This window comes from Nanorana parkeri, unplaced genomic scaffold (assembly GCF_000935625.1).
Source record: "Nanorana parkeri isolate BGI_ZX_2015 unplaced genomic scaffold, ASM93562v1 scaffold307, whole genome shotgun sequence".
Lineage (NCBI taxonomy): Eukaryota > Metazoa > Chordata > Amphibia > Anura > Dicroglossidae > Nanorana > Nanorana parkeri.
Window position 1 is genome coordinate 244,058 of NW_017306575.1, and position 12,557 is coordinate 256,614.

The window sequence follows — 12,557 nt, forward strand, 5'->3', positions numbered from 1 at the left end:
TAAAAAATTTTGGGGACAGATAGAGCTTTCTTTTGTGACCCCCCAGGGGGGTTATTTTTTTTTTACTATATAATGAAAAAAGTACCATAAATGTTTAAAAAAAAAAAAAGTTTCCCTACGTTATGTTATAAAACAGTTATTCTTACCCATATTTTTAGTAAAACATAAAGGTCGGGGTCATGTCGGGTAAATAGACACCAAACCATGTCAAGCCTTAAAATTGCGTACGCCCGCAAAATCGCAAAAAACGCCCATAGGCGACGATTAAAATGCTTTTACTGCTCATCAGTTTAGTGTTATCAGTGATGAATGGCTCTAAAATTATTGCGCTCACTCCGTTTGCGGCGATATGTAACATGTGCGGCACAATAGGCGCACTCGTCGTTTGCGCACGTAGGCGCACCCGACGCATATCTGCGTGTGTATGTGGGGGGCGAGGACTTAAAAAAATGTTTTCTTTTTTAATTATTTTATGCTTCTTTATTTTTTTTTATGATTCTTTAAAATTTATTTTTTACACACAACTTTATTGCTATTACATGGGGGGCTAAGAAGCCCCCTATGGGATAGCCAATTTACATGACAGAAGACCCCTAATGTCACCTAGGGACCCCAGAGAAGCTGATGAAGCAGAGATCGGCTTCATCAGCTTCTCTAGCTGGAGAGTGACACTAAATGCAGGAAGTGATGTAATACAAATGCCATCTCCTTGAATACAAATACAGGTGACATCCCTTCCTGCTCCATAAAGATAGATACGATTGGTTTGTGTAGACAAAGGAGGAGTCTACACAGGCTCGCTTGCTTCCATTCCCCCCATACTTACCACTGCTCCAGCTTCAACCACTTTTTTCCTGGCAGTGCCCTCTCCAATAGCATTGTCCTATTTGTTAGCAAAGTTAGCCACAACATAACAATCCGAGTTAAAGCCTAAAGTGCGACTGAAGCCAAAACATTCTTATTAGTTTTGGATAGAGTGGAGAGGGATTAGAATACCTGTCAGGTTTACATTGCTGTCTTTTTCCCCATTGCAGATTCACCTTCTACATTTGTCCTGGTGACCGTTATCACTGAAAGTAGAAATAAAAGTCACCAGAACAGAAACAGATGTAGTATCTTCCTATGGAGACACTAGTTCTGGTGACCCGCTGACCACCAGAGATTTCCCTCATCTGGAGAAATTTCCCCTCACTTTCTGCTGTGGCTATCAGACAGGAAGTAAAGGGAAGTCTCCTCAAGAGCACACTGCTGGCAAAAAAAAGCTGACAGGAGTTATAACCTTCCATTACTCTATCCAAACCTAACAAAATTGTCTTAAGTTCTGCTTTACTCCAGGCAAACACCTAAATACACACAAAATACATACATGAGAGCTATTTATCCTTCCAAAAAGTGTAGTATTTCTGTCCAGTCAGTCCCTAGATTTACACAGCTCTGCCCCATCACAATCCTGCCTAGCAGTGGAAGGGACTTGGTCTTTCTAGCAGTTTCACTTTGGGCTTGCTCTCAGGATGTCCATTAAGCAGCACTCCACCGCAAATGTATGGTGTGAACAGGGCACGTGGAAAACACTTGTTTTCTATGTTCCCTGTTCAGAACATGTGCGGCAGTGTGCAAAAAATGCAACTCAACAGAAATTGTGTGAACAAGCCCTCAAAAGTCTCCTTCCTAACTATGTGATCTGATAGTAAAAGGAGAAGCAGCAAAGTGGTGAGCTCCTCTCTGTCACTCTGCTTTCAATTCCATATCAGCATGCTCCTAGCACTGCAGCACACTAGACTGGTTCCTTATGCTGCTTCCTCCACTATCTCTCTGACCTCTGATACACAGCAGACTGCAAGAGGCTGATACAAATTCAAATTGAGGTACTTACAGCTTCTTGCATTAAAAAAATTAGAATTTATTGATGATTACAGAGCAGCATTAATTTGTGATTTTTAGATCTGCCTATAGGCCAGCGTTCAGACAAGTAAAATATTAGAAAAGCATTAGCAATGCAAATATTTTAGACATTATAAAAAAAGTTATCAAACAAATGGTCCCATCCTTCCAAAAAGTTAAAACAATAACTGTCTAAGAATCAAATATCTTAAACTGTCTCTGAGTAAAACAAATGCATAGTCAAAACTGATAATTCTAATCAAATATTTCATATTACTGCAATAATTACAATCTGTTTATTGGAAATCTTCCCCAACTGGACAATAATAGATGCTGGGCAGCTGGAAAAGGCCCTCGTGCGTCATTCTAACAAGCCATCATTTTTTTAGTTCAATTATCAACTATTAGCAAATAGCATAAACAAATACACATTAGGCCTTTTACCAAAAGTCTCCTTACCTCCAGAAGGTGGGAAGTAATATTGGCAGGGAGTTGGGAGAACTGCTTTAATTCAAATACATCTCGCACTGCTGAGCGGCTCATGTGATTCTCGGCTTTGCTCGAACCAACCACATTTTGATTTGAATGAATATAAGCAACTTCAGCCACACCATCTAGGATGGAAAAATTTCAGACATATTTACACACATATAGTAACTAGGATTAGGAAATAAAATACAAAATCATTATTAGCTGCTTCTGTAGAATGACTGAAAAAGAAAAAAGTTCTTTAAAGACCACTGATGTTTAGCATTATTTGCTGTGCAATGTAGATGAAAATGGTAAAAGTTACATTTTACAGTTACACATCAAAGGCATAGCACTTATCCAGCCCCCCCAAAAAAGGAAAAAATTGAAGCAAGTGTCCCAGGTTTATTGTTGCACTAGCCACAAGCTCCATTTAGTTAAAATGCATCAGAAAATTAAATCCATTAACTGTTGTAGTGGCAGCATTGCATGTCAAAGGAGAACTATGGGGGCAACCTTTGTGGCCCAAAGTTCTCCTCAGGGTCACGGGAGGACATATACTGTGTCTTCCGGTGACCCAAAACTCAGTATATAGTGGGCTATTGCCCCTATATGCAGAGAGTGCAGCATCTGGGACGGATCGCACCAGTGCTGGAGAAATGGAGGGGGCCCCTGTGGAAGCAGTGACTGATGGGGTAAATCTAAAAAAAAAAAAAGGACGTGTCCAGAGGTGGACTTTAAAGTGACCCTGTTACCCCACTTAATACGCAGGCTGACCATATCATTAAAATGTAGGGATGCACAAAAATTTAGTCGGAAAAAGGTACTATGGGCAAATGCAGATAGTACCATAATGGCCGAAAATGTGGCTGAAAATTCAGTGCATCCTAACAGCTTCTCTCCTCCCAGGGACAGGAAGGAGCAAGCCCTCTAGAGACAGTTTTCAGCTGTCACAAGAGGCCGCCCCGTTCAGCCTCCTGTGACAGGTGGAGCAGTTAGGATGGGGAGCGGGTTATTAGTTACAAAGTGACACTAGACTCAGTGAGGTAAATCATAAAAATGCATTCAAGTACCTTAACTATTAACAAAAAGGTATCTTATTTGTGTATCACTCGGCTGTAGATCCTCAAATCATCTCTGAATTGGTGCTGACGTCTTGTGATGGACTACAATCTTATGTTTAGTTTACTCATTTGTATTGAGATTGTAGTCCATCTCGGTAGTGAGCTTGGAACAGTAGCTACTTTGCAGCACTGACAAGGACCATGGGGAACAAAAGTAGCCACCCTCCAGAAGGAAGGACAGTGCCAGCATCAATTCAGAGATGAAATTGAGGATCTACAGCCGAGTGATACACAAATAAGTGTCAATGTAATTATTTTAGCAGCCTGCAATGTGTTAAGTGGCGACAGGGTCACTTAAAAGGAGAACTATGAGATGAGTGATTTTCACTCCTCATAGTTCAAGCGTCTCAGTATACTGCTGCTCGCGGTATACTGAGCTTAGTGTGACGGGAGGACGCTAGTTTGTGTCCTCTCGTTACCCTAAGGAGAACTATGGGGAAAGCCCTAACCCCATAGTTCTCCTTTAACCCTTTCGCTGCCAAGGACGTACGTCGTACGGAGCTACAAAAGTGCTTCCAGCTGGCCAGCTTAGTACGCCGTACGGACCTGGCATTTACAGTTCTACTATAAGCTGATGGTTTAAATTTATAGCTGTCATCATGTCATCAGCTGCTCACAAGCCGCTGATGACCGCTATTTTAAAAAATACCGGGAATATACAGGCAAAATACATGTATGTTGACTGTTCCGTCCACAGAATTTGTGATTGTGTTGATAGACTTCTACCACACAGCCTAGGTGACAATCATGTTTATACTGGTTAATCTCCACAGCTTCCTGGGTCACCTCCCTGTTTATCAGAAAGAGATGATGATGCTGATTCATTGTCAATTGAGCAGGCTGGATGCAAGAAGGTGAAGTTTCAAAGCTAAGCCAAGAACCGTTTATGCAATGTGGCAGGCCTGTCTGAATCAGAAGAGTAGCTGAACAGAGTTACAAATCCTTTGACAGGTAAACAGTTCATATACAGCATGTAAAGCTGGTCATACACCAGTAGAATCTAGTTTTAAAAAGTTGTTTTAGGAATGATTATTCAAATTTGTAATGGTAATGGGGTCAAAGTGAGGATCGTTTTCAACTGTAGGGCAAAAAAAAAAAATTAGAAAGGAGCAAGATGGCAAATTTTTCTCGAACAAATGAAATTCTAACAGTGAATGTGATTTTAATTTGAGAAACTCTATTCATTCCAAAATCAAATGTTAAAACCTAAAGAAATTTCAAAGGACATTCTACAAGTCTCTGGTGGCATTATTGAATGTTCTGATAAGATTTTCCGTATGAACGTTCCTACAAAAATCTACCAGCTTAACTCTATGGCCAGCTTAACTGTGCAAATAACTGTTAGCCTGAGGCTCTGCTTAAGAAAACACAAACAGTACCGTCTAAGAACATTTTAAGAAAACATTATATTATTTCTAATTAGAGAGGAAAATGATGGTCAATATGGCAATAACTGTTTCAGGTTTATCACACAAATCAGGCTGTAGTTTGGAGTCTTAAAAATGAAAGGCCAGTGTGAGGGCTAGAGTAAATGGCAATTCTTATCCTGAATATATAAAATATACTGCAATCACAGGGGTTACAATAATGTGCACAACAGTGGCCATCATGTAGAACACTATTACATGCACTAGATGTTTAGCCTATGGTCTTTGCAAATTGCCCTCTCAAATTTACCAAGGTCTAATAGAAAATACTACATAATTTATTAAGTTAGTGCTAAAAGATTATGCCACCTAAGCACCCTAAATAATATATTAGGTCACAAACACACAGGCTACACTCTACACTCAACTAATATACTAATCAAAGATGTAGTATGCGGTTTAGCATTGTCCTGCTGAAATATAAAAGGCCTTCCCTGAAAAAGACATTATCTAGATGGGAGCATATGCTGCTCTAAATCCTGGATATATCTTTCAGCACTGATGGTGCCTTTCCAGATGTGCAAGCTGGCCATTCCATATGCACTAATGAACCCCCATACCATCAGATATGCAGGCTTTTTACCTGAGCACTGATAACAAGCAGGAGGGTCCCTCTCCTTTTTAGTCTGGAGGACGCCTATGATTGCCAGAAAGAATGTACAATTTTGATTTGTCTGACTACAGAACAGTTTTCCGCTTTGCGACAGACCATTTTAAATGAGCTTTGGCCCAGAGAAGACGTCGTCGATTCTGGATCATGTTCAGATATGGCTTCCTCTTTGCATGCAACTGGCTTGCTCTTTGCATTTGCAACTTGCATTTTTAGATGGCACATGGACCTGTGTTCACAGAGAGTGATTCCTGAGCCCATGCAATGATGTCCATCACAGAATCATGCCGGTTTTTAATGCAGTGCTGCCTGAGGGCCTGAAGATCCAATAAAGCATTTTGGCCTCGTCCCTTTTGCTCAGACAAGGCAATGCCATCCAAGTGCAAGCGCTTTCAAGGCCACGCAGGGTCCCCTTTATCAGGCTAAGAATGATCACTCTTAGCCTGATGAAGGGCACCCTGCATGGCCCTGAAAGTGTTTGCATTTGGATGGCATTGTTTTGTCATTAAATGGACAAATATGACTTAACTGGTAATATCATTGAATTCAGTGTATACTTCGTGGTGCTGTCCATGGTCACTACAAGCACCCACCTAGACTCCACAGGTTAAACTACAAGCCAGTAAGGAGTGCAGCGAGACACATTTTTTTTTTCATTGAATCTTTTGGTGATATTATATACACTATAGATGATAATATATTTCAAATCTTTGTAATTTTACGTTGAGGAACATTATTGTGAAATTCGACAATTTTTAGATTCAGCTTTTCAGATTTGTGATCCCCTGCCAATCGTTACTTCTGCGACACTCTGACTCTCCAAGATGCTCTTTTTATACCCAATCATGTTACTGAGCTGTTGTCAATTAAACTAATTAGTTCCAAAATGTTCTTCAAGCTCTTCCTTGTTAGTACCACTTACTTTGCCAGCTTTTTGATGCCCTGTCCCGACTTTTTTCTGGAGACGTGTTGCTAACATCAATTTCAAATTTACCTTTTTTTTCTCTTAAAATTATACTTTTTCTCAGTTTAAACATTTAATATGTTTTCTATTGTGAATAAAATCTGGGTTTATAAGATTTGCAAATCATTGCATTCTGTTTTCAGGTAGATTTTACACAGCGTCCCAGCTTTTTTGGAATGAGGGTTGTATACATGAGATCATGAATTATAACATCTATGTGTAGGCAGGTAATATACATGAGATCATTAATGACAATGTGTATGTGCAGGCAGGAAATATACATAAAAGATCATGAATGATAATGTATATGTGCAGGCAGCTAATATACATAAGATCATGAATGATAATGTGTACATGGAGGCAGGCAATATACATAAGATCATGAAGGATAACATGTATGTACAGGCAGGCAATATACCGTATTTGCCGGCGTATAAGACGGGGTTTGAGACCCAAAAAAATCGCCCGAAAATCGGGGGTCGTCTTATACGCCGGGTATACTTCGGTATACTGTATGTAGCTTCGGCTACATACAGTATACCGCGCTGAGCCAATCACGGCAGGCTTTGTATTCTTTAATACAAAGCCTGTATTTACTGCATACAAAGCCTGCCGTGATTAGCTCAGCGAAAAATCATGAAATATACCCTCTATGTGCAGGCAGGTAACATACTGTACATGGGATCGTTGAGATATCAAGATGTATATGTGCAGGTAGCCAATATACATAAGATCAGGAAGGATAACATGTATGTGCAGGCAGGTAATATACATAAGATCACAAATGATAATGTGTCATCATGTGTTTGCAGCTAATATATATAAGAACATGAAGTATAATGGGTAAGTCTGTGCAGACAGTAATATATACAGGCCATAAAAGCAGGGAGCAAAATAATATATATAGATCTATATATAATCTACCTACACACATGACCATGGAGTATAGTGTGTTAGTATGCCCATGTAGATAATATATACACAAGACTATGAAGCATTATAGGTGATTATTTTTAGGCAGATTATATAAGAACAAGATGTATAATATGTACAGTATGTATTTTCAAACAGCTTATACAGGTGAAACTCGAATAATTAGAATATCGTGCAAAAGTAATTGCAGTAATTGCTGCAAAAGGGGCCCAAACCAAGTACTGAGTACATATGCATGCTTGTACTTTTCAGAGGTCCGATATTGTTCTATGTACAATCCTTGTTTTATTGATTGCATGTAATATTCTCATTTTCTGAGATTGTGGATTTAGGGTTCTTGGGGTTTTCATGAGCTGTAAGCCATAATCATCACAATTATGACAAATCACGGCTTGAACTATCTTGCTTTGCATGTAATGAGTCTATCTCATATATTAGTTTCACCTTTTAAGTTGCATTAGTGAAATAAATGAACTTTGCACGATATTCTCATTATTCGAGTTTCACCTGTATATATACACAAGACCATGAAGTGTAACATATCATTTTTTTCAGATAGGCTATGTACAAGACCATGAAGCACTTACCGAAAATTCTGTCCAGAGACCCCAGACTTTCCTTCTGAGTGACGAGTGTTTTATCAGTAGCACTGTTGTCCAAATTTGTTCTGGAGTATTTCTTGTGAACTACAGACTTCATTTTTGTTGTTGATCTGTTTGAGTTTGAATCTTTGTATATTGTGGTTTTGCCTGTCTGCTCGGGATGATGAGAAAATATTTTGTCGCCATGAAAGTCATCATCTTCAGATGAAGAAAAATCATCTATTGTCTGTGAATTCTTTTTTTCTGTATCACCTTTGCTGGGATATGAAGTGTTTCTTTGTTTTAGAAAGCTAGGTATAGATGGTATTGCAATGTCGTCAGACTCATCACTAATATAGTCACTGCCACAGTCCGACAGGTTCCTCATTTTCTTTTTTGGAGTGTTACATTCAAAATCTGAACTCACCGATTCATCAGATTGTGGCATAACTCTTGCCCTCATGGCAGATTTTATGGGTACATTACTTTTATTGGCTTGGGTGGGGAAAACAACATTATCACTTTCATCTGAGCTGCTGTTAGTCTCCATGACAGCTTCTGAAATCTGCCCTTTGTTTTTTACCACTGGGTCTGAATCTTCATCAGAATCAGATAATATATTCAAGCCCAAATTACTGCTTCTTCTTTCTTTTCCAGTGACTTCTAAACCTTTTTTGAACTTGCAAGCTGTATAAGCATTGTTGCTTTTGATTTTAGAATGTTCACTTGAGGGGCTTCCTGAAAGGTCAGACTTCTTGTCTTGATCACCAAGTGCTGTCTCAAGCAATCTTGAAAAATCGCATTGCTGTAATGTAAGTTGTTTACCACGGTCTGCACCTGCAGAGGCGTTACTTTTTCTCCTTGAATCATCATTAATTTCATCATCACTATCACTAGTGAAATCAAAGCCCTCCTTTGGAAACCGATGATGGGATTTAAGATTCTTCTCTTCATTCTCTATACTTCCATCCTGCAAGGACAAAGTCCGTACACATGACTGAAAACTGTATAGTTCTCATACTAATTATTAAACTATCTGACAAATCTAAATCTGAAATTCTGATTTAATCAACATTAAAACAACTATGTTTTATATTAATTTGAGGAATTATATCTGTCTATGCCAAAGTAACTATGTTCACGCACAATAACCCAATTACACCAGTATAGACAGATTACACCCACATCGCATCATTGCTGAATGTGAACACTCTGGGAAAGGCTAGGGACTGCCAAATGTTGCTGCTTTACTGGGTCTGAATCTGGGGGTACTAAGGCTTCAATTTATCAGATCAAGAAGTAAATTACACAACACTGTAAGTACAAAGAAATATAAAGACCTAAGCACTTAGTCACAACATCTTTGCTGACTGGGAGGATCACAGTTTATAATGGAAAGAAGACATCGTATAACCAAGTGTCTAGGACGCCAGCACTAAAAGAAGACTGGAGCAGAATTTTCTCCAGAAAAACTCTTTATTTACCCATGCCAGCAAGACCAATATCATAACTTCAAGCATAGATCAACTTTAGGTTGCAAAGCTTTATACTAGAAAATATTTTCTTAACAAAAACATATAGGGATAGCTATCTAGCTAGAAGTAGGTAAATAAATGTGTCTAGGCCATAGGCCAGACCCATCTTCTGATGGCTACTTCCAGCAGCATAATACACCAGGTCACAAAGCTCACATCATCTCATACTGGTTCCTTGAACATGACAATGAGTTCACTGTGCTCCAACGGCCTCCACAGTCACCAGATCTCAATCCAATAGAGCACCTTTGGGATGGGGTGGAACGGGAGATTCACATCATGGATGTGCAGCCGACAAATCTTCAGCAACTGTGTGATGCTGTCATATCAACACGGACCAAATCTCTGAGGAATGTTTCCAAAACCTTGTTGAATCTGTGCCACGAAGAACTAAGGTAATTCTGAAGGCAAAAGGGGGTCCCGGTACCAGCAAGGTTTACCTAATAAAGTGGCCAGTGAGTGTAGGCAGTCTAAAACATCAGAGAAGGTTCTAATCCCTCAACTATAACAGGCTCTCTCTGTATTTTCTGAAGACTATGATGGCTGGATACTTACAGAGCTTTGTTGCCACAGTAATGACTTGCAGCTCGGCTTGCTGATACCGGAATTTCCGGTATTGGATTAAGAATCGGGAGTATTTGGGCGAGTAAGAGTACTCGGTATCGGCACCAATACTAGTATCGGTGCATCCCTAGTTCATAGCTATCTGCAACAATTAATTACAAAAATAAGAAATAGAAAGATAGGCAATATTAACAGATACAAAAAGACATTTCTGTAATAATCACGGAGAAGGAAATCTATTTACTTCCATGGAATATGTATGCTACCTTTTTTTCTTGAAATCGAATTAAAAACAAAAATCAGCATTATAGAAGCAACACAAAATTCATCACCTCCGTCTTAATGAATTTAATGGATAGGTATCATGTTATGTCATGAATATACCTACAAACAACTACATACAAGCAGAAACTGTCCGATATGCAAAAAGCTATACAAATTGTTGCTTCTGAGCATAAAGAGCTTTTCATCCAATCAAGCTCCCTGGCAAGTAGTTTGATTTATAGCATGAAATAATTCATTCTGCATGCACTCTTCCAACTTTTCAAGTTATATGACTTTTCAAACTAAACAACATGCAAGGGCCAAAACACTACATAATCAAGTTATTTGTAAGAAAAACATACAGCAGGGGTGGGCCAAAGCTTCAGTGACTTCGAAGCCAGACATCATACTGATAAGTAATTAACAGGCACGTTTTATAATGTTTTAAACAGTGAAGAGCTCGGTGACTGCTTGGAACGGAGGCATTTGTAGTCAAGGGGAATGCATTCTAGCAGCAATATGCTTCAGGTCACTCAGCTCTTGAAGCGGTTAAAACAAAGTACCATTCTTTGGAAGCATGAGAGACATATACAAAACATATTCCCTGCAGAATACTGTACCAAGCACAGCACCAGAGTAAAGTTTATGTGAGTTTAACACAGCGTGTAATCTCCTATGAGGAATTACATCACTAAAACTCATTATAAACTTTACAATCTAGGAACAACAGCCAGTTACAAAGGTTCTTTGATTCTCACCTTTATTTTATTTTTTGGAGTAGACCTTTTGTGTGCTAAAATAATAAATGCATTTGAAAGCAATAATGTTATTTATACAAAAGAATAACACGACTGAGTCATGAGTATGTTAATATGAGTTAACAGGCCCTGTGAAACTGCTAAAGTCAAGGTTTTGAGCAAGGAAAAAAGCCAGTGTACAACAATAAGTGTGGGAAAGCTAACTGCTTTACTATCACATCAATCTTACACCAGCATGCAGTAAAGCACATACAAAAAAATTAAAATGTGTAAAACAGAGTCAAACTTTTTTTTTTCCAATTTACCATGAGAGCCCACTCACACAGCAAAAAAAGCAAATAAAACTGGGCGATTCAAGCACAGAAACAAGAATTTAAAACTGTTATTTAATGGGATTCCATTCACATGTAATTATTAGCAAACATATAAACAGGGAGAGGATGCATCATCTTCTATAGTACACAAATATATTTAAAGGAATCTAATGATACGTAGCACCAGTGGCGTCACAGGGGGTGCAGCTCACACCAGTTGACACCAAAATGACTGACAGTAATTTTGGTGTCACTCCTTCTGAAAAGTCAGGCACTCAGTCATGGACCGAGAGCCTGACAGCTGCACAAGAGAGGAGGGGACCCAGCAGCATACCTTATCCTGCCAGATGAACGTCCCCTTCTCTTTTTGCCGGCGTCCATCACCAAGATGGCAGCCAGCAGTGAAATGCACGTGATGTCATTACATGCGTGCGTGCATAATGACTTCAAAGATATACACAATGAAATGCACCCCGGGTGACACCTGGCCTAGTGATGCCCCTGCCTATCACTAAGATATTTTTGGAATAATAACTGTCATTATTTATGTAGTACTATTTGTTATAAATTGAAAGTAAAAAAATGAAATGCACCCCGGGTGACACCCAGCCTAGTGATGCCCCTGCCTATCACTAAGATATTTTTGGAATAATAACTGTCATTATTTATGTAGTACTATTTGTTATGAATTGAAAGTAAAAAAAAAAAAAATACAAGATATGTTACCAAAATCATATAAATAGACACAGCTAATTAGTGATAATAAAGTCAATTAAAGATGTATACCAAAACATTTACATACATTTTTTTTAAAAGTCCCCCGCCCCTCACAGACGCATGCAAAAAACATGCGTCGGGTGCACCTATGTGCGAAAACGACGATTGCGCCTATTGTGCCGCACATGTTACAAATCACCGCGAATGTCGGAGTGAGAGTAATAATTTTAGGGCCATTAATCACTGATAACACTAAACTGATGAGCAGTAAAAGCGTTTAAAGCATCGCTTATGGACAGTTTTCGGTGTGGTCGTTTTTCGCGATTGCAAGGCTATAGTTCGGTCATGCTGACTGGTGAGACACCCTAGCATTTTTCAAGCCCTGTGTGTGTATGTATGTATATATATATATATAGA

The 12,557-nt window shown here is 39.0% G+C and overlaps 1 protein-coding gene across 1 annotated transcript in view; it reads right to left on the reverse strand.

Moving 5' to 3' along the window:
* ERCC6L2 (ERCC excision repair 6 like 2) overlaps positions 1–12,557 on the reverse strand; it is a 97,998-nt gene that overhangs the window by 24,354 nt on the left and 61,087 nt on the right. The window contains exons 16-17 of the mRNA XM_018557865.1: positions 7,995–8,958; positions 2,341–2,495 (exon numbers count right to left, since the gene is read on the reverse strand). Of these exons, the coding sequence (XP_018413367.1) occupies positions 2,341–2,495; positions 7,995–8,958 (1,119 nt within the window). The remainder of the gene's footprint in view (positions 1–2,340; positions 2,496–7,994; positions 8,959–12,557) is intronic.